At 43.8% G+C, this 27,112-nt stretch overlaps 1 protein-coding gene across 1 annotated transcript in view; it reads right to left on the bottom strand.

Annotated features, from left to right (window-relative positions):
• Positions 1-670: 670 nt before the first annotated feature.
• LOC115206789 (protein yippee-like 2) overlaps positions 671-27,112 on the bottom strand; it is a 30,058-nt gene continuing 3,616 nt past the window's right edge. The window contains exons 2-5 of the mRNA XM_029773986.1: positions 20,536-20,773; positions 14,365-14,408; positions 14,003-14,111; positions 671-2,620 (exon numbers count right to left, since the gene is read on the bottom strand). Coding sequence (XP_029629846.1) covers positions 2,531-2,620; positions 14,003-14,111; positions 14,365-14,408; positions 20,536-20,773 — 481 coding nt within the window. The 3' untranslated portion in view covers positions 671-2,530. The remainder of the gene's footprint in view (positions 2,621-14,002; positions 14,112-14,364; positions 14,409-20,535; positions 20,774-27,112) is intronic.

Below are 27,112 nucleotides of genomic sequence, written 5' to 3'. Positions count from 1 at the left end.
TGACCCTAAGCACACAGCCAAGACAACGCAGAAGTGGCTTCGGGAACAAGTCTCTGAATGTCCTTGAGTAGCCCAGCCAGACTTGAACCCAGTCGAACATTTCTGGAGAGACCTGAAAATAGCCGTGCAGCGACACTCCCCATCCAACCTGACAGAGGATCTGCAGAGAAGAATGGGAGAAACTCCACAAATACAGATGTGCCAAGCTTGTAGCGTCATACCCAAGAAGACTCAAGGCTGTAATCGCTGCCAAAGATGCTTCAACAAAGTACTGAGTAAAGGGTCTGAATACTTATGTAAATGTGATATCAGTTTTTTATTTTTAATAAATTAGCAAAAATGTTAAAAAAAAATATTTTTGCTTTGTCATTACGGGGTAGTGTGTGTAGATTAATGAGGAAAAAAAATAACAATTTAATCCATATTAGCATATGAATACAAGATGTAGGCTATTGCAAATGGCTGTATATATAGACCTCGTCTGTCTTCAGCCTACGTCACTATCATATTCTACGTCACTATCATATTCTACGTCACTATCATATTCTACGTCACTATCATATTCTACGTCACTATCATATTCTGTTCTATACAAAAGAACATTGACCCTGATAATTGCTACATTATGGGGATGTATATCCAAGACCAACAGCACGCAGAACACATCCAATACAGGTACCAAGGTGATGCTTTAATTGACCAAGTTCCAATGATATTGTCACTCCTATCTCCTCCTTTACAAAATACACTAAAATTGAAACATTTTCAAAGAGTAAAAAAGTAGGAAATATTGTTCAACCGACAAGGGATATACCAGAGAGAAAGCATGGCAAGAATCCAAATAATATTCATAATCATGACGATCATAGATAAGACATTACATATTACTATTTACATTTAGTAACACAGAGATTGACATAAATTATAATATATGTATATATTAAGATCTGTCATTTACAAAAACCATAATGCATTATATCACAGAGAAAGGCTATCCATAACCTTGGCTTTCAACAACAATTCTCAACCCCATGTTTTGCAACACTTTGACCCAAGCAAAAAAAAAATATCTTGTGTTTGGTCAATTTATTGTAGATGGGTGTGTTCTTTGGTTGTGTTAGGGACTTCTACAGCCTCTGATTGGAAGTCTGGACTGCCAGTCAGTTGCTGTGGATACCAGGGAGATTGGTTTGATTAGTTGTGTTACTTAGTTGGCTTCTGTTTAGAAAAATCCACAGGTCTACTGTACAGCTTTGCTGTTCAGTGTTTTAAGTGAGGGCCGGGTAGTAAGTTAGTGTGTGTAACAATCTATGAACTGCTATGATCATCCCAGACTGAAAGAAAGCTTCAGAACGTCAAGCTTTCAGAACTTCATAAGTGCATCTCCTAAAGGCCTCCACATCCCAACTGCTTTCAGTTACCATACCAGGCCAAAACACTAGAACCAAATCTCCAAGCCTGTTCAAGTCAGAGTTTCAAAAGTCAAATATGTTTAATTCCATAGTTCAAATTTTATCCAAAGTGGTGATGGTAGATGTATCATAACTTACATCAGACACAACACATGAAGTATCCAAACATCACAAGACATGATTTCAGGCATCTACGGATGATGGAGAAAGCCAAAGCACTGACTGCTCAGATTCTTCTCAGGGTTTAGCTGTATCCTTGAATCCTTTCACACTCCCTATCATCCTGACTCTCACAACAAAAACTGCTGCCGGTGAGACCTGGAGTGGATCACACAGCTGTGCAACCAGCTGTACCTACAACCCCACAACCAGGATGGACTAGAATCCAGAATCAGGACCTGCCCTCTCCCTCTCCCTGACCCGCCTCCCCTCAACCCTTCCCCTGCCCAACCCCCAAAGTCCTCAGTGCCAAACCTTAACACCAGGCCTCATCACTGTCCCAGCTGGCACGGCCTTGGGTGGATCAGATCAGCTGGATTTGGGGATAATCATCTTAGGCCATCTCATTCACATACAGACAAGAGCTCCCATCAGCTGTTTAACCCAAGGCTACTGACCCTGCCAGGACCTGGTCTCTCCTCACACTGCAGGTCAGCCAGCCCTAACATAGATAGTAACACAACAACACTGGCTTTGGCCTGGCTCTCTATCTAAAGAGCTACACATCAGGCTGGGATGTTGGTCTGGGACATGCATGGCTGTTTGTGTGTGTGTGTGTGTGTGCGTGCGTGCGTGCGTGTGCTTATGTGTGTTTGTATGCACGTGTGTGTGTTTGCTTGCCATTGCGTGTGTGTCTGGTGGTGTCCATCCATCCCCAATGACATCCTCCTCCAGTCCAGACACACACAGAGCCCAGAGGGGCAGGTCAGGCTGTTACTACAGCCTCACACACACACTCCCCTACTACCTCCACCCTGGAGGCTGCTGGTGTGTCATCAGGAGGGGAGGACAGAGGTCCATGGTAAATCAAAGTCGCACACTCAGCCACACACTCGCCTCCTTCCCTCCCATCCACCCCCATTCAACCCCAAACCGAGTCCCGGATGACGCTTGGTCTTTCAGTCCCAGCCGTTGTCCTTGATCATGTGGGCCAGCTCGATGATGAACTTCCCCTCCTTGTACTTCTGACTGCTCTCAAAGGCATGCTCCTGTAGGGTGTCAGGGTGTTGGAAGAGACGGAGGCAGGAGAAAGAGGGAGGGAGGGGAAAAAGAGGGAACGGGGAGAGGGAAAGGGGAGAGGGAAAGGGGAGAAAGAAGGGGAGAAAGAAGGGGGGAGAGAAGGGGAGAGCGGAGAAGGGAAAGGGGAGAGAGAAAGAGGGAAAGGGAAGAGAGAAGTAGGGAAAGGAGAGAGAGGGAAAGGGGAGAGGGAATCAAATCAAATTTTATTGGTCACATACACATGGTTAGCAGATATTAATGCGAGTGTAGCGAAATGCTTGTGCTTCTAGTTCCTACAGCGCAGTAATATCTAACAAGTAATCTAACAATAACTAACAACTACCTAATACACACCAATCTAAAGGGGTGAATGAGAATATATGGATGAGCGATGGCCGAGCGGCATAGACAAGGTGCAATAGATGGTATAACTGTAGAAGGAGGGAAAGGGGAGAGAGGAGGAGGGGAATGGGGGAGTGATAGAGGGAAAGGGGATAGAGAGGGGAAGGGGAGAGAGGGGGAGAGATAGAGGGAGGAAGGGGAGAGAGAAGGAGGAAGTGGAGAGAGAAGATTAGGCTTTTCCAGGATGAGATTCACACTCATTGCCATTGAAAACACTGTACTCTGATTTCACCTCTGAACCCCGTTATATAATGGAGCATTGCAGAGTGCTGTAGACTACTGCAGATTACAAATGTAGTCAAATGTGTTTTTACTGTACATCTCAATATCCTGTTTAGTCTTTCCTATTTAAGCAGAGAGAGGAGTTATCAGGTTACACGGTCTGGAAGTCTACTGGGTCAAGCGTCTGTGGATCTTGGACGGCGGTGTAGAAACAGAGATATTAATGGCCTCGTCCCACTATCGTTATATCTGGGCAGACGTGTGAGGTATGTGTGAGTCATAAACCCCCCCCCCCCCCCCCCCCCACACACACACACACACACACACACACACACACACACACACACACACACACACACACACACACACACACACACACACACACACACACACAGACAGACACAGACACACAGGTCTGACGGGGGAAGTGGCAGTGACAACCGGGCATAAAGCCATGCTGATAAACGGGACAGCTGGTATGTGGAGCGGCTGTGTGTTCCACATTGACCTGCTGCTAGAAATACCACCTTTACTAAGTACTGAACATGGAGGCACAATTATATTTCAGTGCAAAAATAAAGCTGTCCACATCTATATCATAGATATACAGTACCAGTCAAAAGTTTGGACACACCTACTCATTCAAGGGTTTTTCTTTATTTTTACTATTTTCTACATTGTACAATAATAGCGAAAACATCAAAACTGTGAAATAACACATATGGAATCATACAGTTACCAAAAAAGATCAAAATATATTTTATATTTGAGATTCTTCAAAGTAGCCACCCTTTGCCTTGATGACAGCTTTGCACACTCTTGGCATTCTCTCAACCAGCTTCATGAGGTAGTCACCTGGAATGTATTTCAATTAACAGTTGTGCCCTGTTAAAAGTGAATTGTGGAATTTCTTTCCTTCTTAATGCATTTCAGCCAATCAGTTCTGTTGTGACAAGGTAAGGGTGGTATACAGAAGATAGCCCTATTTGGTAAAAGACCAAGTCCATATTATGGCAAGAACAGCTCAAATAAGCAAAGAGAAACGACAGTCCATCATTACTTTAAGACATGAAGGCCAGTCAATCTGGAAAATTTCAAGAACTTTGAAAGTTTCTTTGAGTGCAGTTGCAAACACTATCAAGCGCTATGATGAAACTAGCTCTCATGAGGACCGCCACAGGAAAGGAAGACCCAGAGTTACCTCTGCTGCAGAGGACAAGTTCATTAGAGTTAACTGCACCTCAGATTGCAGCCCAAATAAATGCAAAAAAGTAACAGACACATCTCAACATCAACTGTTCAGAGGACACTGAACCAGGCCTTCATGGTCGAACTGCTGCAAAGAAACCCCTACTGAAGGACACCAATAATAAGAAGAGACTTGCTTGAGCTAAGAAACAAGAGCAGTGGACATGCGTGTCTTTGAGAGACGCAGAGTAGGTGAACGGATGATCTCTGCATGTGTGGTTCCCACCGTGAAGCATGGAGGAGGAGGTGTGATGGCGTGGGGTTGCTTTGTTAGTGACACTGTCAGTGATTTATTTCAAATTCAAGGCACACTTAACCAGCATGGCTACCACAGCATTCTACAGCGATACGCCATCCCATCTGGTTTGCGCTTTGTGGGACTATTATTTGTTTTCAATAGGACAATGACTCAAAACACACCTCCATGCGGTGTAAGGGCTATTTGACCAAGAAGGAGAGTGATGGAGTGCTGCATCAGATGACCTGGCCTCCACAATCACCCGACCTCAACCCAATTGAGATGGTTTGGGACTAGTTGGACCGCAAAGTGAAGGAAAAGCAGCCAACAAGTGCTCAGCATATATGGGAACTTCTTCAAGACTATTGGAAAAACATTCCTCAAGAAGCTGGTTGAGAGAATGCCAAGAGTGTGCAAAGCTGTCATCAAGGCAAAGGGTGGTTACTTTGAAGAATCTCAAATATATTTTGATTTGTTTAACACTTTTTTGGTTACAATGTAGAAAATAGTAAAAATAAAGAAAAACCCTTGAATGAGTAGGTGTGTCCAAACCTTAGACTGGTACTGTATATATAATGTATACATTTGTATTCCACAAATTTAACCTGGTGCTAGAAATATCCCCTTTACCAAGTACTGGAGGCACAGTAACTTTATGTACTGCAACTGTTGTTATTTTTCAGTACAACTCAGATTGATGTCCACATCTATAACCTTATATGTAGGACACATTATATATACACTACATTATATAGAGGTTACATTATATATACACACACTACATTATATATAGGCTACATTATATACACACTACATTATATATAGGCTACATTATATACACACTACATTATATCCAATAAATTAGATATAGGCTACATTAGATATATATACTGCTCAAAAAAATAAAGGGAACACTTAAACAACACATCCTAGATCTGAATGAAAGAAATAATCTTATTAAATACTTTTTTCTTTACATAGTTGGTATGTGCTGACAACAAAATCACACAAAAATAATCAATGGAAATCCAATTTATCAACCCATGGAGGTCTGGATTTGGAGTCACACTCAAAATTAAAGTGGAAAACCACACTACAGGCTGATCCAACTTTGATGTAATGTCCTTAAAACAAGTCAAAATGAGGCTCAGTAGTGTGTGTGGCCTACACGTGCCTGTATGACCTCCCTACAATGCCTGGGCATGCTCCTGATGAGGTGGTGGATGGTCTCCTGAGGGATCTCCTCCCAGACCTGGACTAAAGCATCCGCCAACTCCTGGACAGTCTGTGGTGCAACGTGGCATTGGTGGAAGGAGCGAGACATGATGTCCCAGATGTGCTCAATTGGATTCAGGTCTGGGGAACGGGCGGGCCAGTCCATAGCATCAATGCCTTCCTCTTGCAGGAACTGCTGACACACTCCAGCCACATGAGGTCTAGCATTGTCTTGCATTAGGAGGAACCCAGGGCCAACCGCACCAGCATATGGTCTCACAAGGGGTCTGAGGATCTCATCGCGGTACCTAATGGCAGTCAGGCTACCTCTGGCGAGCACATGGAGGGCTGTGCGGCCCCCCAAAGAAATGCCACCCTACACCATGTCTGACCCACCGCCAAACCGGTCATGCTGGAGGATGTTGCAGGCAGCAGAACGTTCTCCACGGCGTCTCCAGACTCTGTCACGTCTGTCACGTGCTCAGTGTGAACCTGCTTTCATCTGTGAAGAGCACAGGGCGCCAGTGGCGAATTTGCCAATCTTGGTGTTCTCTGGCAAATGCCAAACGTCATGCACGGTGTTGGGCTGTAAGCACAACCCCCACCTGTGGACGTCGGGCCCTCATACCACCCTCATGGAGTCTGTTTCTGACCATTTGAGCAGACACATGCACATTTGTGGCCTGCTGGAGGTCATTTTGCAGGGTTCTGGCAGTGCTTCTCCTGCTCCTCCTTGCACAAAGGCAGAGGTAGCGGTCCTGCTGCTGGGTTGTTGCCCTCCTACGGCCTCCTCCACGTCTCCTGATGTACTGGCCTGTCTCCTGGTAGCGCCTCCATGCTCTGGACACTACGCTGACAGACACAGCAAACCTTCTTGCCACAGCTCGCATTGATGTGCCATCCTGGATGAGCTGCACTACCTGAGCCACTTGTGTGGGTTGTAGACTCCGTCTCATAATACCACTAGAATGAAAGCACCGCCAGCATTCAAAAGTGACCAAAACATCAGCCAGGAAGCATAGGAACTGAGAAGTGGTCTGTGGTCCCCACCTGCAGAACCACTCCTTTATTGGGGGTGTCTTGCTAATTGCCTATAATTTCCACCTGTTGTCTATTCCATTTGCACAACAGCATGTGAAATGTATTGTCAATCAGTGTTGCTTCCTAAGTGGACAGTTTGATTTCACAGAAGTGTGATTGACTTGGAGTTACATTGTGTTGTTTAAGTGTTCCCTTTATTTTTTTGAGCAGTGTATATATATACACACACACACACACACACACACACACACACACACACAGGCTACATTATATATAGGCTACATTATTCAGTCTATAGGCTACATTATATAGGCTAAATTATATATAGGCTAGATTATATATACAGGCTACATTATACATAGGCAACATTATATATTGGCTACATTATATTGGCTACATTATACTGTATATAGGCTACATTATATATTGGCTACATTATATATAGGCTACATTATGTACAGGCTACACAATACATTATATATAGGCTACATTATATATACACTCTACATTAGATATAGGCTACATTATATATACACACTACATTAGATATAGGCTACATTATATACAGGCTACATTATATACAGGCTATATTATCCATGCACCAAAATAGATACAGGTTACGATATATATATACATACACACTACATCAGATATTGGCTACATTATATATACACACACTACATTAGATATAGGATACATTATAGTGTGACGACCCTGGGTTTATAAGCGGGGAAAACGACTCTGCCGTTTAAGCATGCTTTTGCAGCACATACGATAGCGCGCCGGACTTCGGGCTTGAAGTTCGAGGGTTCGAGACCTGCTCCCTGCTGTTTCATTACATTGGTGTCGGAAGTGATCGGACCTTGCATCCACGACAGTGCGTGTGCTTGACCGGTGAGCGCGTTCCTGTAAGACGTTGAGGAAGCGCTCTTTGAAAGGAGGGGGTAGTGTAACGACCCTGGGTTTATAAGCGCTGAAATCGACTCTGCCGGACAAGCATGCTTTTGCGGCACAGTCGATAGCGCGCCGGATTTCGGGCATGAAGGTCGAGGGTTCGAGACCTTGCTCCCTGCCTGTTTCATTACAATATATACAATACATTAGATATAGGCTACATTATATACAGGCTACATTATATTGGCTACATTACACTCAAGACCCAAACTGCTACAGACCTATATCTATCCTGCCCTGCATCTCTAAGGTCTTCGAAAGCCAAGTTAACAAACAGATTACCGACCACTTTGAATCACACCGTACCTTCTCCGCTATGCAATCTGGTTTCAGAGCCGGTCATGGGTGCACCTCAGCCACGCTCAAGGTCCTTAACGATATCATAACCGCCATCGATAAGAGACATTACTGTGCAGCTGTATTCATCGACCTGGCCAAGGCTTTCGACTCTGTCAATCACCACATTCTTATTGGCAGACTCAACAGCCTTGGTTTCTCAAATGATTGCCTCGCCTGGTTCACCAACTACTTCTCTGATAGAGTTCAGTGTGTCAAATCGGAGGACCTGTTGTCCGGACCTCTGGCAGTCTCTATGGGGGTGCCACAGGGTTCAATTCTCGGGCCGACTCTCTTCTCTGTATACATCAATGATGTTGCTCTTGCTGCTGGTGATTCTCTGATCCACCTCTACGCAGACGACACCATTCTGTATACTTCTGGCCCTTCTTTGGACACTGTGCTAACTAACCTCCAGACGAGCTTCAATGCCATACAACTCTCCTTCCGTGGCCTCCAACTGCTCTTAAAACGCAAATAAAACTAAATGCATGCTATTCAACCGATCATTACCCGCACCTGCCCGCCCATCCAGCATCACTACTCTGGACGGCTCTGACTTAGAATACGTGGATAACTACAAATATAGTGAGGGAAAAAAGTATTTGATCCCCTGCTGATTTTGTACGTTTGCCCACTGACAAAGAAATGATCAGTCTATAATTTTAATGGTAGGTTTATTTGAACAGTGAGACAGAATAACAACAAAAAAATCCTGAAAAACGCATGTCAAAAATGTTATAAAATGATTTGCATTTTAATGAGGGAAATAAGTATTTGACCCCTCTGCAAAACATGACTTAGTACTTGGTGGCAAAACCCTTTTTGGCAATCACAGAGGTCAGACGTTTCTTGTAGTTGGCCATCAGGTTTGCACACATCTCAGGAGGGATTTCGTCCCACTTCTCTTTGCAGATCTTCTCCAAGTCATTAAGGTTTTGAGGCTGACGTTTGGCAACTCGAACCTTCAGCTCCCTCCACAGATTTTCTATGGGATTAAGGTCTGGAGACTGGCTAGGCCACTCCAGGACCTTAATGTGCTTCTTCTTGAGCCACTCCTTTGTTGCCTTGGCCGTGTGTTTTGGGTCATTGTCATGCTGGAATACCCATCCACGACCCATTTTCAATGCCCTGGCTGAGGGAAGGAGGTTCTCACCCAAGATTTGACGGTACATGGCCCCGTCCATTGTCCCTTTGATGCGGGGAAGTTGTCCTGTCCCCTTAGCAGAAAAACACCCCCAAAGCATAATGTTTCCACCTCCATGTTTGACGGTGGGGATGGTGTTCTTGGGGTTATAGGCAGCATTCCTCCTCCTCCAAACACGGCAAACTGAGTTGATGCCAAAGAGCTCCATTTTGGTCTCATCTGACCACAACACGTTCACCCAGTTGTCCTCTGAATCATTCAGATGTTCATTGGCAAACTTCAGACGGGCATCTATATGTGCTTTCTTGAGCAGGGGGAACTTGCGGGCGCTGCAGGATTTCAGTCCTTCACGGCGTAGTGTGTTACCAATTGTTTTCTTGGTGACTATGGTCCCAGCTGCCTTGAGATTATTTACAAGATCCTCCCGTGTAGTTCTGGGCTGATTCCTCAACGTTCTCATGATCATTGCAACTCCACGAGGTGAGATCTTGCATGGAGCCCCAGGCCAAGGGAGATTGACAGTTCTTTTGTGTTTCTTCCATTTGCGAATAATCGCATCAACTGTTGTCCCCTTCTCACCAAGCTGCTTGGCGATGGTCTTGTAGCCCATTCCAGCCTTGTGTAGGTCTACAATCTTGTCCCTGACATCCTTGGAGAGCTCTTTGGTCTTGGCCATGGTGGAGAGTTTGGAATCTGATTGATTGATTGCTTCTGTGGACAGGTGTCTTTTATACAGGTAGCAAACTGAGATTAGGAGCACTGCCTTTAAGAGTGTGCTCCTAATCTCAGCTCGTTACCTGTATAAAAGACACCTGGGAGCCAGAAATCGTTCTTATTGAGAGGGGGTCAAATACTTATTTCCCTCATTAAAATGCAAATCAATTTATAACATTTTTGACATGCGTTTTCTGGATTTTTTGTTGTTATTCTGTCTCTCACTGTTTATATATAGACTACATTATACAGGATATAGGCCAGATTATATATATATATATATATATATATAGGCTACATTATATATAGGTTACATTATACAGTATCTAGGCTACATTATATATAGGCTACATTATACTGTATATAGGCTACATTATATATAGGCTACATTATACTGTATATAGGCTACATTACATATAGGCTACAGTATACAGTATATAGGCCAGATTATATATAGGCTACATTATACATAGGCTACATTATACTGTATATAGGCTACATTATATATAGGCTATATTATACAGTATCTAGGCTACATTATATATAGGCTACATTATACTGTATATAGGCTACATTACATATAGGCTACAGTATACAGTATATAGGCCAGATTATATATAGGCTACATTATACTGTATATAGGCTACATTATACATAGGCTATATTATACAGTATCTAGGCTACATTATATATAGGCTACATTATACTGTATATAGGCTACATTACATATAGGCTACAGTATACAGTATATAGGCCAGATTATATATATAGGCTACATTATACATAGGCTACATTATACTGTATATAGGCTACATTATATATAGGCTATATTATACAGTATCTAGGCTACATTATATATAGGCTACATTATACTGTATATAGGCTACATTACATATAGGCTACAGTATACAGTATATAGGCCAGATTATATATAGGCTACATTATACATAGGCTACATTATACTGTATATAGGCTACATTATATATAGGCTACATTATACTGTATATAGGCTACATTATATATAGGCTACATTATAAACTCAGCAAAAAAAAGAAACGTCCCTTTTTCAAGACCCTGTCTTTCAAAGATAATTTGTTCATAATTATCCAAATAACTTCACAGATCTTCATTGTAAAGGGTTTAAAACACTGTTTCCCATGCTTGTTCAATGAACCATAAACAATTAATGAACATGCACCTGTGGAACAGTCGTTAAGACACTAACAGCTTACAGAGGGTAGTCAATTAAGGCCACAGTTATGAAAACTTAGGACACTAAAGAGGTCTTTCTACTGACTCTGAAAAACACCAAAAGAAAGACGCCCAGGGTCCCTGCTCATCTGCGTGAACGTGCCTTAGGCATGCTGCAAGGAGGCATGAGGACTGCAGATGTGGCCAGGGCAATAAATTGCAATGTCCGTGCTGTGAGACGCCTAAGACAGCGCTACAGGGAGACAGGATGGACAGCTGATTGTCCTCGCAGTGGCAGACCACATGTAACAACACCCGCACAGGATCGGTACATCCGAACATCACACCTGCAAGACAGGTACAGGATGGCAACAACAACTGCCCGAGTTACACCAGGAACGCACAATCCCTCCATCAGTGCTCCGACTGTCTGCAATAGGCTGAGAGAGGCTGGACTGAGGGCTTGTAGGCCTGTTGTAAGGCAGGTCCTCACCGGCAACAACGTCGCCTACGGGCACAAACCCACCGTCTCTGGACCAGACAGGACTGGCAAAAAGTGCTCTTCACTGACGAGTCATGGTTTAATCACACCAGGGGTAATGGTCAGATTTGCGTTTATCGTCGAAGGAATGATCGTTACACCGAGGCCTATACTCTGGAGCGGGATCGATTTGGAGGTTTGGGGTCCGTCATGGTCTGGGGCGGTGTGTCACAGCATCATCAGACTGAGCTTGTTGTCATTGCAGGCAATCTCAACGCTGTGCGTTACAGGGAAGACATCCTCCTCCCTCATCTGGTACCCTTCCTGCAGGCTCATCCTGACATGACCCTCCAGCATGACAATGCCACCAGCCATATTGCTCGTTCTGTGCGTGATTTCCTGCAAGACAGGAATGTAAGTGTTCTGCCAAGGCCAGCGAACAGCCCGGATCTCAATTCCATTGAGCACGTCTGGGACCTGTCGGATCGGAGGGTGAGGGCTTGGGCCATTCCCCCCAGAAATGTCCGGGAACTTGCTGGTGCCTTGGTGGAAGAGTGGGGTAACATCTCACAGCAAGAACTGGCAAATCTGATGCAGTCCATGAGGAGGAGATGCACTGCAGTACTTATAGGCTACATTATATATAGGCTACATTACATATAGGCTACATTATATATAGGCTACATTATACAGTATATGGGCTACATTATACTGTATATAGGCTACATTATACAGTATATAGGCTACATTATATATAGGCTACATTATACTGTATATAGGCTACATTATATATAGGCTACACTATACAATATATAGGCTACATTATATATAGGCTACACTATACAGGCTACATTATACTGTATATAGGCCACATTATATAGGCTACATTATATATATAGGCTACATTATACAGTATATAGGCTACATTATACAGTATATAGGCTACATTATACATAGGCTACATTATACAGTATATAGGCCATTCCCCCCAGAAATGTCCGGGAAAATGTCAGGTGCCTTGGTGGAAGAGTGGGGTAACATCTCACAGCAAGAACTGGCAAATCTGATGCAGTCCATGAGGAGGAGCTGCATTGCAGTACTTAATGCAGCTGGTGGCCACACCAGATACTGACTGTTATTTTTTATTTTAACCCCCCCTTTGTTCAGGGACACATTATTCAATTTCTGTTCGTCACATGTCTGTGGAACTTGTTCAGTTTATGTCTCAGTTGTTGAATCTTATGTTCATACAAATATTTACACAAATATTTTGTTAAGTTTGCTGAAAATAAACGCCGTTGACAGTGAGAGGATGCTTTTTTTGTTGCTGAGTTTATATAGACTACATTATATATAGGCTATATTATACAGTATATAGGCTACATTATATATAGGCTATATTATACAGTATCTAGGCTACATTATATATAGGCTATATTATACAGTATCTAGGCTACATTATATATAGGCTATATTATACAGTATCTAGGCTACATTATACAGTATCTAGGCTACATTATATATAGGCTAAATTATACTATATAAAGGCTACATTATACAGTATATAGGCTACATTATTATAGGGCCTACCTATTCTGTATAAATAAAAAAATATTTTTTTAATGGATTCTAACCCTTTGTCTATTTTGTGACTGGATAAGCAGTTGTTCTTGTTGCTGGTCAAACTGGTCTTGAATCAGTACAGTTATCTCAGTGTGGACAGCCCAGCTCTGGTCCATCATGAATGGCTACCATCTCTGAACTAGGAGAAGGGGGTCAAGATTGGTTGGTTGAGTACTTAGAAAATGTATAGGCCTACATCATGTGAAATATGCCCCTTGGATCAAGATTGGGACTGCAAGGAATCCCTATGAGTCAGCCTATGTACTGTAATGTTACACTGATGTTAGTAATGATTAGTCCAAAATAGTCTCAGGGTCCATAATGACAACCAGAACTCATCCATGTCAATACGATAACATAAAGAGTGAAGTAGGGCCTGCACACTCAATTGTTCCAAAACCTTTATTAGTTCACAGTGTTTCAATCCTACAATGATCTAATAAGGTAATAAAGGTATTACTAATGAAGGTAATAATGCGCCAATGCCTATCCGCTCTAACTCTAGATACAGTATCTGCCATTGTTCTACCCCCCCGACATATGCACACTCTTACACTCACATATTTCCAACCCAGAGTTGTCTTGCAGTTCTCACAGTAGATATCTGCCACAGCATGGAGCCCCGTGAGCAACACTCTCTCTTCCGCCGGCCCACACCCCACGTTTACCCTGAGAGAGAGAGAGAGAGAGAGCTCATAAGCTGTTCGATTCGTAAAGGTTGCCTGTCTATACTGAGTCATAACACGCCCACTCACACACTAGATAATATTACCCAGAAGACACTTCATACTGAGCTAGATAGGGACCATGTTCATACAGTAGGAATGTGCATCTTCATTTCATACTTATTGTGATTGTGCTCGCGGGCTGAGGACTGGATCATGGCTGTACTGTAACTACATGTAGACACAGTGATACTCACACTGAGTTGAACAGATAAGCTCTGCCTTGGCTCCCCTGGAAAGACTGCAGGAAGAGAAGATGAGTAGGTTAAAAAGGAGGAGTATCCTCAGCGTTCAGCATTAAAGCCATAATCTGGAGTTTTTGTTTCAGCCTCGCTGTCCCGTTGTATAAATGATTGGAGACAGGAGCAGGAATACGTAATAGGGGGTTTTACTCCACGGTTTTACTCCACGCCATGAAAAGGCACGGGGACAAAGCCCAAAACAAACCCCTATACAAAAACACAGGGATGTAACCCAAACAAAATAGTGAGGTTAAGCCTCTAATAAATACACGTGACGAGACCCGTAATAACGAGTACACAATACACGCAGCACGAAAGCCGAAACAACAAAGCACAGATATTCACAAGACATACGGACATGGGAACAATAACCGACAAGACAATGGTGAACAGAGGGCACATATACACAATTACTAATCAGGGGAATTGGAATCAGGTGTGCATAATGAGAGAGTTCAGTGATGCCTAGAGGCCGGTGACGTAGACCTCCGGAACTGGTGCACGGAATGAGCAGCAGTACCTGAGGAATCTGTGACAGTTGCAGCCAGTTGCAGCCGCCGAAGTTGCGGCGGCGTCGGACAGGCCAGTTGCAGCTGCCAAAGTGCGTCGTCATCGGACAGGCCAGTTGCAGCTGCCGAAGTTGGGGCAGCGTCGGACAGGCCAGTTGCAGCTGCCGAAGTTGGGGCAGCGTCGGACAGGCCAGTTGCAGCTGCCGAAGTTGCGGCGGTGTCGGACGGGCCATTCCCGCTGTCTCCATTTAGGGTTGGTTATTTTGTCATGTTGTATAAAATTATTGGAGACGGGCGCAGGAATACGTAATAGGGGGTTTTAATACTCCACCCAACAATACAACATGCCATGAAAAGGCATAGGGACGGAGCCCAAAACAAACACGTATACAAAAACACAGGGATGTAACCCAAACAAAAGAGCGAAGGACGAGACTCGTAATAACAACACACGGGACGAGACCTGCAATAATGAGTACACAATACACGCAGCATGAAAGCCAAAACAACAAAACACATGTACTCACAAGACCAACGGACATGGGAACAATAACCGACAAGACAATGCCGAACAGAGGGCACATATACAGTTGAAGTCGGAAGTTTACATACACCTAGCCAAATACATTTAAACTCAGTTTTTCACAATTCCTGACATTTAATCCTAGTAAAAATCCCTGTCTTAGGTCAGTTAGGATCACCAGTTTGTTTTGGTGAAATGTCAGAATAATAGTAGAGAGAATGATTTATTTCTTTCATCACATTCCCAGTGGGTCAGAAGTTTACATACACTCAATTAGTATTTGGTAGCATTGCCTTTAAATTCTTTAACTTGGGTCAAACATGTCGGGTAGCCTTCCACAAGCTTCCCACAATAATTTGGGTGAATTTTGGCCCATTCCTCCTGACAAAGCTGGTGTAACTGAGTCAGGTTTGTAGGCCTCCTTGCTCGCACACACTTTTTCAGTTCTGCCCACAAATGTTCTATAGGATTGAGGTCAGGGCCTTGTGATGGCCACTCCAATACCTTGACTTTATTGTCCTTAAGCCATTTTGCCAAAACTTTGGAAGTATGCTTAGGGTCATTTGTCACGATCTTGGAAATGAGCGGACCAAGGCGCAACATGAATTGAGTTCCACATCTTTAATTACAAAGTGAAACTAGAAACAAAATAACAAAACTTACAAAGACCGTGACGACGTAGTGCTCAAACACACTAACACAAACAATATCCCACAAAACACAGGTGGGAAAAAGGCTACCTAAATATGATCCCCAGTTAGAGGCAACGATTACCAGCTGCCTCTAATTGGGAACCACACAAAACACCAACATAGACATACACCCCCCTAGTCACGCTCTGACCTAAACACCATAGAGAACCAAGGGTCATGGCGTGACAGTATCCCCCCGCCCCAAAGGTGCAGACTCTGGCCGCAAAACCTGAAAACAAATGGAGAGGGTAGGGGGGTGCCTAGTGTCGGTGGCGGCTCCGGTGCGGGTCGTAGCCCCCACCCAGACCCCGGATCCGGCCATGGCGCTGGGCTGAACGCCGTGCCTGGACTGGGCACCGGCGCAGAGGAAGGCTCCTGCCATGGAGCAGGACTGGATGCCGTGCTTGGACTGGGCACCGGCACAGAGGAAGGCTCCTGCCATGGAGCGGGACTGGACGCCGTGCCTGGACTGGGCACCAGCGCAGAAGAAGGCTCCTGCCATGGAGCGGGACTGGACACCGTGCCTGGACTGGGCATCGGTGCAGAGGAAGGCTCCGGCCTTGGAGCAGGACTGGACGCCTTGCCTGGAAGCTCCTGACTGTTGACTGTCGCTGGCAGTTCCGCACCGTTGACCGTCACTGGAGGTTCCGGACCGCCGGAAGCTCTGGACTGTGAATGCGCACTGGAAGCCTAGTGTGTGGAGCCGGTACAGGTGGCACCGGACTGGTGACACGCACTTCAGGGCGAGTGCGTGGAGCAGGCACAGGACATACCGGACTGGGGAGGCGCACTGGGGGCTTGATGCGTGGGGCCGATACAGGTGGCACCGGACTGGTGACACGCACTTCAGGGCGTGTGCGGGGAGGAGGCACAGGACGTACCGGCCTGGGGAGGCGCACTGGAGTCCAGATGTGTGGAGCCGGCACAGGTTTCACCAGACTGCTAACCGGATCTTCTGGTCGAATGTTGAGCAGAACACACTTGCACAACATCTCTCTCATCTCTCTCTCCCAACTTCTCCATTGCCACCCTGACAGTCTCTGGCTCTTTAGGGTGAATGCAGGGAACCGGCACAGGACATACCGGGCTGGGGAGGCGCACTGGAGATCTCTTGCGTGGAGCTGGCACCGGAATGATGACCCGATCTTCAACCCGACTGCGCTGCAGCCTAATCTTCGCCAACATCATTCTCTGATATCCCTCTTCACACTGCTCCATCGCCTCCCTGACAGTCTCTGGCTCTTCCGTCTGCTCAGCCACCAGCTCCATGTGCCCCCCCCCAAAAAAATAATCTTGGTGTTTCTGTGGCCGCGGTCCCCGGCATCATTGCTGTCCTTCCATGCTCCTTTGAGACTCCCGCCAAGGAAGGGTCGTGTCCTCCCATGACCTCCTCCCATGTCCAAAACTCCTTTACCTCGTGCACATGCTGCTTGGTCCTCTTTTGGTGGGATATTCTGTCACATAAGAACGGGACCAAGGCGCAGCGTGTGTAGAGTTCCACATCTTTATTCCAAGTGAAACTATGCAAAACAAAATATATCAATAAACGAACAACGAAATGTGACTACCTGGTGCACATGCACAAACACAAAACAATATCCCACAAACACAGGTGGGAAAAATAGCTACTTAAATATGATCCCCAATTAGAGGCAACAATTACCAGCTGCCTCTAATTGGGAACCAAACCAAAACACCAACATAGACATTTTAAACTAGAACACCCCCTCGTCACGCCCTACTACACCATAGAGAAACAAGGGCTCTCTATGGTCAGGGGTGTGACATCATTGTCCATTTAGGATACCCATTTGCGACCAAGCTTTAACTTCCTGACTGATGTCTTGAGATGTTGCTTCAATATATCCACATAATTTTCCTCCTCATGATGCCATCTATTTTGTGAAGCGCACCAGTCCCTCCTGCAGCAAAGCACCCCCACATCATGATGCTACCACCCCCGTGCTTCACGGTTGGGATGGTGTTCTTCGGCTTGCAAGCATCCCCCTTTTTTCTCCAAACATAACGATGGTCATTATGGCCAAACAGTTCTATTTTTGTTTCATCAGACCAGAGGACATTTCTCCAAAAAGTATGATCTTTGTCCCCATGTGCAGTTGCAAACCGTAGTCTGGCTTTTTTTATGGTGGTTTTGGAGCAGTGGCTTCTTCCTTGCTGAGCGGCCTTTCAGGTTATGTCAATATGGGAATTGTTTTACTGTGGATATAGATACTTTTGTACCCGTTTCCTCCAGCTACTTCACAAAGTACTTTGCTGTTATTCTGGGATTGATTTGCACTTTTCGCACCAAACTACGTTCATCTCTAGGAAACAGAACGCGTCTCCTTCCTGAGCGGTATGACGGCTGCGTGGTCCCATGGTGTTTATACTTGTGTACTATTGTTTGTACAGATGAACGTGGTACCTTCAGGCGTTTGGAAATTGCTCCCAAGGATGAACCAGACTTGTGGAGGTCTACAATGTTTGTTCTGAAGTCTTGGCTGATTTCTTTTGATTTTCCCATGATGTCAAGAAAAGAGGCATCCAGTTTGAAGGTAGGCCTTGAAATACATCCACAGGTACACCTCCAATTTACTCAAATGATGTCAATTAGCCTATCAGAAGCTTCTAGAGCCATGGCATCATTTTCTGGAATTTTCCACGCTGTTTAAAGGCACAGTCAAGTTAGTGTATGTAAACTTCTGACCCACTGGAATTGTGATACAGTGAATTATAAGTGAAATAATCTGTCTGTAAACAATTGTTGAAACATTACTTGTGTCATGCACAAAGTAGATGTCCTAACCGACTTGCCAAAACTATAGTTTGTTAACAAGAAATTTGTGGAGTGGTTGAAAAACAAGTTTTAATGACTTCCGACTTCAACTGTATACATTTACTAATCAAGGGAATTGGAACCAGGTGTGCGTAATGAAACAGTTCATTGACGCCTAGAGGCCGGTGGCGTAGACCTCCGGAATTGGTGCACGGATTGAGCAGCAGTAGCGGGGCAATCCGTGACACCTGACACTTCATTGACATGATCATTGAACAGCAGGAAATATCCCAGATTTTGCCTTTAAAGTAAGACTGACTGACTGACAGACAGACAGACAGACAGACAGACAGACAGACAGACAGACAGACAGACAGACAGACACGTGCTTTTTGTACAGGTGAGGGTTTACTTTACAAAGTGTAGCACATGGAAAAAGTAATATTCTAACACATAAACACACACACACACACACACAAGCTGTAGAAGTAAGATGGCTGTGAATTGAGCGACACAGAGGTGCAGTAGGCTCGTTTCCAGTCTGAAAGGGCAGCGTCAGCTCTAATACTAGGTCCAAGTGTGAAGGAGTCTGCTAGCAGAGCTTTAAGACAGCTGCAGAAAGCACTCAACACCTTTACAGTTATTACTGTGCGATGTATTGAAATTCTAATTAATCTGTAAAAACTACAGTATTTATACAGAGTATCCTTTATTTAACCAGGGAAGTCACGTTAAGATGGACCTCTCTTTCAAGTAAGCCCTAGAGCCCAACAGTAGCATGTTCTCTCATGCTCTCTCTTGGGAATGACTTGCATATTAGGGCAGTGTTTCCCTTACATACCAGATTCAATTTATCACCAATCCCTTGATTAGTAGATTCAGGGTCAAATTAATTCGGCACAAAACAGAAGTAAACGGACTTATTTTCTGCATGCCCTAATGAACAACACCCAGTTGTGTTAGTGCTGGGCTTTAAAGAGTGACTGCCTTTATAAAGCAACAAATCCCTTTGAAAACGGATATGAGTCAAAAACAGTTATTCTAGTGTAAAAATGTACTACAAAGTGTAAATTGGATAAGTCTTGTCTAAAATTTAGTTTGGAACATTTGTGAGTCACAATGGGTAAATGACGATGTCCATTTGCCCACTAACATTGGGTGAACAGCTGCGGTGATTTCTCTCAATCCAATAGCATAGACAGTGAGACAGACCTGCCCAGCAGCTCCGACTGTTTACATAAGACAACACGTCAATCATGTTTTTACTTGAGAAATACTGCACCAAACACCTTAGTTAGATCTAAAATTGCATGACTAAAATATCCTCGGCAAAAATTTCAAAACGTATTACATTTTTCTTGAGTTATCTTAGATTGATTCTGGGGATTTTGAGGAAAGTAAAATAGGCTGGGGACAAACATCATTAACCAAATGCGGAATCGGTCAGGAAACACACATCCAAGAGTGAAATCAAGTTTTTCTAATGAGCAACAGAAAAACATACGTGCCAATCGCCATGTTCAGTGGCTCTTTAAAGGAAATGTGGAATAGATTGAGGGAAACAATATTAGAGTAAGCAGTGTCATTAGAGGATGGACGGTTGTGGTCGGTATGTTAAACAGTCACCTTGGAGATGAGCTCGTCGTGGTTGGCCAGGTGCGCTCTGCAGTGGATGCAGCTGTAGGTTCGGTGGCAGCTGGGCAGGTAGGCCTGGAAGGTCTTGGAGCGCGTCATCCTGACTATCGGGTGGGGCGGGGTGGGAGGGCGGTGCAGGAAAGGGCTGCCGGCCCAGCTAGGCTCGCAGGGGAAGCACCGCAATACACAGGTGAGGGCCGTGGTGGGGGGCGGGGCGGGAGGCACACACCTGGTGAAGCGGAGCACAGGAGAAACACACTCTGATGAAGGTGATCTGTTGTCGAAACCTCGTTGTTGTTTTTGACCTAATCCCTGTGTAGGTTGTTGGCAACACAGCAAACAGATCTGGGTCCAGGATAATCCGTGTGTGGATATAAAGACATTTTAACTTGAGTGCCTTGGATTTTTTTATATATGAGCTCCCACAGGGATAACTTTACATTGCTGCATAATACACATCATTGTCTGTAAAATACGAAAATCTGTTTGCCTCCATATGTTCTCTGCATATGAAGTACAGTAGGCAAATTACTTTGCAGTGGAGCATGACAGAACATGAATGTGTGTGTGTGTGTAGCCTGAATGTGTGTAACATGAATGTGTGTGTAGCCTGAATGTGTGTAACATGAATGTGTGTGATGACAAATGTCAACAAGCATAGACTGTGATCTCATGATCCTTGTATTATACTGAGAGACAGTAGTTTTACAATTATTTCACTTTAGACTGTTAACACAAAGAGGCTTATAGGGGAAAGGCTGTGTGCTATAAGCCTTTAACACATGCCCTTGTTTTCTCTCTGAGCCAACAGTGTGGGACCAGGGCATAAAGAGACCACTCAGAGGTCTTGCGTGCACACTAACACACACACACACACACTTTAACACCAAAGCCTTTCCTTTCTCTCTGTCATTTTAGGACAAAAATCTGAGGATAAGGCTAAAGCACAGCTTAGCACAGATCCAAGTAATCTCCACAATCTCCATAGACTCCAATTAGGAACAGGTTGTTACTCTAAACCAGGCTTGTGGTCAATTCCATTTCAATTCAGTCAATTAAGGAAGTAAACTATAAATTCCAATTCCACATTTACCTAATTGAAACACATTAAGGAATATTGGAATGGGAACTTCCTGAATTGACCCCAACCCTGCAGTAAACCCTGGGTGTAATGAGGTTCATCTAGTCAAGCAGCCTTAGAGACATTTATATCTGTCAACTAGCAGGTTCAAGGCCTGCCTTGACATTATCTTGAAATATGGAGCTAAATGCAGCTCCAATATATTTTGTTACAGTTTACATCAAAGCAATGATGTTCTCTATGAATCCAATATGTTCTGTCGCTAATGGATGACGAGTCAACCCCACTCTAACGGGTCGTTTGATTACCTAGGTCTATTTCTGTCTCATGCACACACATAGAAACACACACAACAGCAGTGTTGATATAGTATGTTGATATGGGGAAATAAAGTATTGTGAAAGAGAAACCTTATGTCACTGCCTTTTGACTCACTTTCCCACTTCCCATCCAAAGGATCCATTCCCAAGCTTTTCCAATGCAAGTCAGTGACTTGAGAGATTAAATGAGAGCTGAGTATCAAAATCACATTAGCCTTCCAAATCACCTCCATTAGTAATGATTTTCCATCCTCAACTCAGATATGGAAAATGATTTGTCCAGGTCTCTCAATTACATTTGACATTTTAGTCATTTAGCAGACACTCTTATCCAGAGCGACTTACAGTAGTGAATGCATACATTTCATACATTTTTTTCTCCATACTGATCCCCCGTGAGAATCAAACCCACAACCCTGGTGTTGCAAACACCATGCTCTACCAACTGAGCCACCCGAGTTCTCAAACTCGCACACTTTGTGAGATGTAGAGTAGGTGATCGGATGATCTCCGAATGTGTGGTTCCCACTGTGAAGCATGGAGGAGGAGGTGTGATGGTGCTTTGCTGGTGACACTGTCAGTGATTTATTTAGAATTCAAGGCACACTTAACCAGTATGGCTACTACAGCATTCTGCAGTGATACGCCATCCCATCTGGTTTGCGCTTAGTGGGACTATCATTTGTTTTTCAACAGGACAATGACCCAACACACCTCCAGGCTGTGTAAGGGCTATTTAACCAAGAAGTTGAGTGATGGTGCTGCATCAGATGACCTGGCCTCCACAATCACCCGACCTCAACCCAATTGAAATGGTTTGGGTTGAGTTGGACTACAGAGTGAAGGAAAAGCAGCCAACTAGTGCTCAGCATATGGGAACACATTTAAGACTGTTGGAAAACCTTTCCAGGTGAAGCTGGTTGAGAGAATGCCAAAAGTGTGCAAAGCTGTCATCAAGGCAAAGGGTGGCTACGTTGATGAATATCAAATATATTTTGATTTGTTTAACCATTTTTGGTTACTACGTGATTCCATATGTGTTATTTCATACTTTTGATGTCTTCACTATTATTCTACAATGTAGAAAATAGTAAAAATAAAGAAAAACCCTTGCATGAGTAGGTGTCCAAACTTTTGACTGGTACTGTATTGATTGATTGTATTGATTCTTGAAGAATATAACTTATAAATGCCTCATGAGTTCAAATGTCACACACCATGAGAACCCAAAATATACAATTGTTTTCTCCAATGTTTGTAAACATTGTAAATGTAAACAAACACTGCATAGCCTCATACCATGGTTCAAACAATAATGTTGATACCATAGATGGTCAGTCCTTGCATCCATAGCTCTGTCTATTAAGTGGTTACATTTCTCTAGGCCCATCCCTCAGCGTTTTACCAAAACAGAGGCAGGACAGCTGTTTGTTATTGTTTTATCTGTGGATTTGCCCTTTAAACAGCTGCATATTATCAAGATAAAGTGTCACCAACAAAAAGGTAAACAATAGGCCTATAGCAAATGCAGCATATGGCATTCATTTTTCACATGTAAATAGCACTTTTCAGCAGTGCTCAAAGCATGGCATTCCATGAGAGCAGCATTTATTTTTCAACTTGAATCAATGAGCCCAATCAGTCCTCCATGACAACAAAATCATAAACCACAGAGTAGGGCTGGCTAATAAGTCCTTCGTTTTGGGGTTATGCTCAGGTAAAACAATTTGACTCATCTATACTTCCATATTTCCAAGTCCTATTCTTGAAGATCAAGGGGCATAACATTTATTGGAATGACTGGAATTCTGATAGACTTTGGTTTTTAATGTAAAGATATAATTTAAATCATAGTATTATATGTAGTAGAAAGTGATGGGTTAGAAGAAGCCTACATAACCAACCCATAAAGTAAAATGTAACATCCATATGGCCAACTATGTAAACTTTAACATTGATTTATCCTGCAATAGATTTTGTTAAATTGGTAACATACATTTTTGTCTTCTTCTAATGCCTCTTAAGGGGAAAGTAATTTAAAAGTAACTGAATGGAATCAGATTACGTTACTGAGTTTGGGGAATCCAAAAGTTACGTTACTAATTACAATTTTGGACAAGTAACTAGTAACTAACGGATTACATTTAGAAAGTAACCTACCCAACCCTGGCTGTGGGGATGTTTTTCAGCAGCAGGGACTGGGAGACTAGTCAGGATCGAGGGAAAGATGAACCGAGCAAAGTACAGAGAGATCCTTGATGAAAACCTGCTCCGGAGCCCTCAGGACCTCAGACTGGGGTGAAGGTTTACCTTCCAACAGGACAACGACTCTAAGCACACAGGCAAGACAATGCTGGAGTGGCTTCAGGACAAGTCTCAGAATGTACTTGAGTAGCCCAGCCAGAGCCCGGACTTGAACATCTCTGGAGAGACCTGAAAATAGCCGTGTAGCAATGCTCCCCATCAAACCTGATAGAGCTTGAGAGGATCTGCAGAGAAAAATGTTAGAAACTCCCCAAATACAGGTGTGCCAAGCTTGTAGTGTCATACCCAAGAAGACTCGAGGCTGTAATCACTGCAAAAGGTGCTTTAGCAAAGTACTGAGTAAAGGGTAAATGTGATATTTCCATTTTTTATTCATTTTCAAACATTTCTAAAAACCTGTTTTTGCTTTGTCATTATGGGGTATTGTGTGTAGATTGATGAGGGGGAAAAAACAATTTAATCAATTTTAGAATAAGGCTGTAACGTAACAAAATGTGGAAAAGGTCAAGGGGTCTGAATACACTGTATATTCACTTGTATCTAACATTTTATTATTCAACTCAACATGTGTTGCACCTGTTGTTTCTTAGGTGAGAGGATGACCGACACATTGAAGAATCCTTCACTCATTTTCAAACACCAGATCATCTTTTGATGTGCCCATCTAGAAAATAATCTCTTTCAAGACCCAGCATTTGTTTGTAGACTAAATTCAGCCACTACAACAACACAGCACAACAAGTAGGCCTACTCTGCTTTGCACCAAAGCCTCTTTGTTTCATATCGCAGAAGAAAATCTAAGACAGCTAAGAATAAGCCCAAAGACTAACCAAGACACAAATTCTCTCCCTGTCAAATAATTATCCAAATATAACAGGGATAGGATCTGCCAAAGCTGTCTGAGCTTGCAAAAACTGCCGGCGTGTTTTTCTGACACATCATCATCATCATCATCTTTTCCTGTTTCTGTCTGCCTCACTGCTTTGCCCCTGAAGGCTGATGTGCTGAGCTGACTGGTATTGGTATAGTCTGGGTGCCACACTACATGCCACATCACTTACCAGCCAAAGGTCCTCCCTGGTATCACAACAACAACCTTGCTTATGTAACCGGAGAGGAGCTGCTGCTGCGGTCGAACAGTCAGAGGGACAATGATAGCGATAGCAGCCAGGGGACTGAGAGAGAGAGAGAGAGAGAGAGAGAGAGACGGACTGGGGAGCGTGCGTCCTTGTGTTTGGGGCCCTACTGTAGGTGTCCTTCAGAGCACACAGCTCCACAGCTCCAATGGGAGGCTTTATATAGTTTCCTCTCTCGTTCTCTTGTTGTGTTTCAGGGGCAACAGATGCGTTACATCACTGACTGCAACAGACCGAATCTCAAATCCTCTTATCTGATCTTGAGGGTGGACAGTGATTGGGGTTTTCCCTTATTTGATCTGTATGAGCCTTCGAAGGGCGGACATACAGTACCAGTCAAAAGTTTGGACACGCCTACTCATTCAAGGGTTTTCTTTATTTTACTATTTTCTACAATGTAGAATAATGGTGAAGACATCAAACTATGAAATAACACATGGAATCAGTAACCAAAAAAGTGTTAAACAAATCAAAATATATTTTCTATTTGAGATTCTTCAAATAGCCACCCTTTGCCTTGATGACAGCTTTGCACACTCTTGGCATTCTCTCAACCAGCTTCACTTGGAATGCTTTTCCAACAGTCTTGAAGGAGTTCCCACATATGCTGAGCACTTGTTGGCTGCTTTCCCTTCACTCTGCGGTTCAACTCATCCCAAACCATCTCAATTGAGTTGAGGTCGGGTGATTGTGGAGGCCAGGTCATCTGATGCAGCACCATCACTCTCCTTCTTGGTCAAATAGCCCTTACACAGCCTGGAGGTGTGTTGGGTCATTGTCCTGTTGAAAAACAAATTATCATCCCACTAAGTGCAAACCAGATGGGATGGTGTATCACTGCAGAATGCTGTGGTAGCCATGCTGGTTAAGTGTGCCTTGAATTCTAAATAAATCAAACAGTGTCACCAGCAAAGCACCCCGACACCATCACACCTCCTCCTCTATGCTTCACGGTGGGAACCACACATGCGGAGATCATCCATTCACATACTCTGCGTCTGACAAAGACATGGTGGTTGGAATCAAAAATCTCAAATTTGGACTCATCAGACATTTACATTTTAGTCATTCAGCAGACGCTCTTATCCAGAGCGACTTACAGTAGTGAATGCATACATTTCATTTCATGCCTTTTTTTTTTGTACTGGCCCCCCGTGGGAATCGAACCCACAACCCTGGCGTTGCACACACCATGCTGGCGTTGCAAACACCATGCTCTACCAATTGAGCCACAGGGACCAAAGATGTCCACCGGTCTAATGTCCATCGCTCGTGTTTCTTGGCACAAGCAAGTCTCTTCTTCTTATGGGTGTCCTTTAGTAATGGTTTCTTTGCAGCAAATCGACCCCATGAAGGCCTGTTTCACGCAGTCTCCTCTGAACAGTTGATGTTGAGATGCGTCTGTTACTTGAACTCTGTGAAGCATTTATTTGGGCTGCAATCTGAGGTGCAGTTAACTCTAATGAATTTATCCTCTGCAGCAGAGGTAACTCTGGGTCTTCCTTTCCTGTGGCGGTCCTCGTAAGAGCCAGTTTCATCATAGCACTTGATGGTTTTTGCGAATGCACTTGAAGAAACTTTTGAAGTTCTTGAAATTTTCCAGATTGACTGACCTTCATGTCTTTAAGTATTGATGGCCTGTCGTTTCTCTTTGCTTATTTGCAATCCAACATGGCGTAGCAGTCAGACGTCTTTGTCTTGTCTTGTCCCGTGTATATATCTTCTTTTTTCTTCGTATATATTTCAGATGTATTTTTTATATTTTT

The sequence above is a fragment of the Salmo trutta genome, chromosome 13 (genome assembly GCF_901001165.1).
Source record: "Salmo trutta chromosome 13, fSalTru1.1, whole genome shotgun sequence".
NCBI lineage: Eukaryota > Metazoa > Chordata > Actinopteri > Salmoniformes > Salmonidae > Salmo > Salmo trutta.
This window is presented reverse-complemented; position numbering and strand designations above follow the sequence as displayed.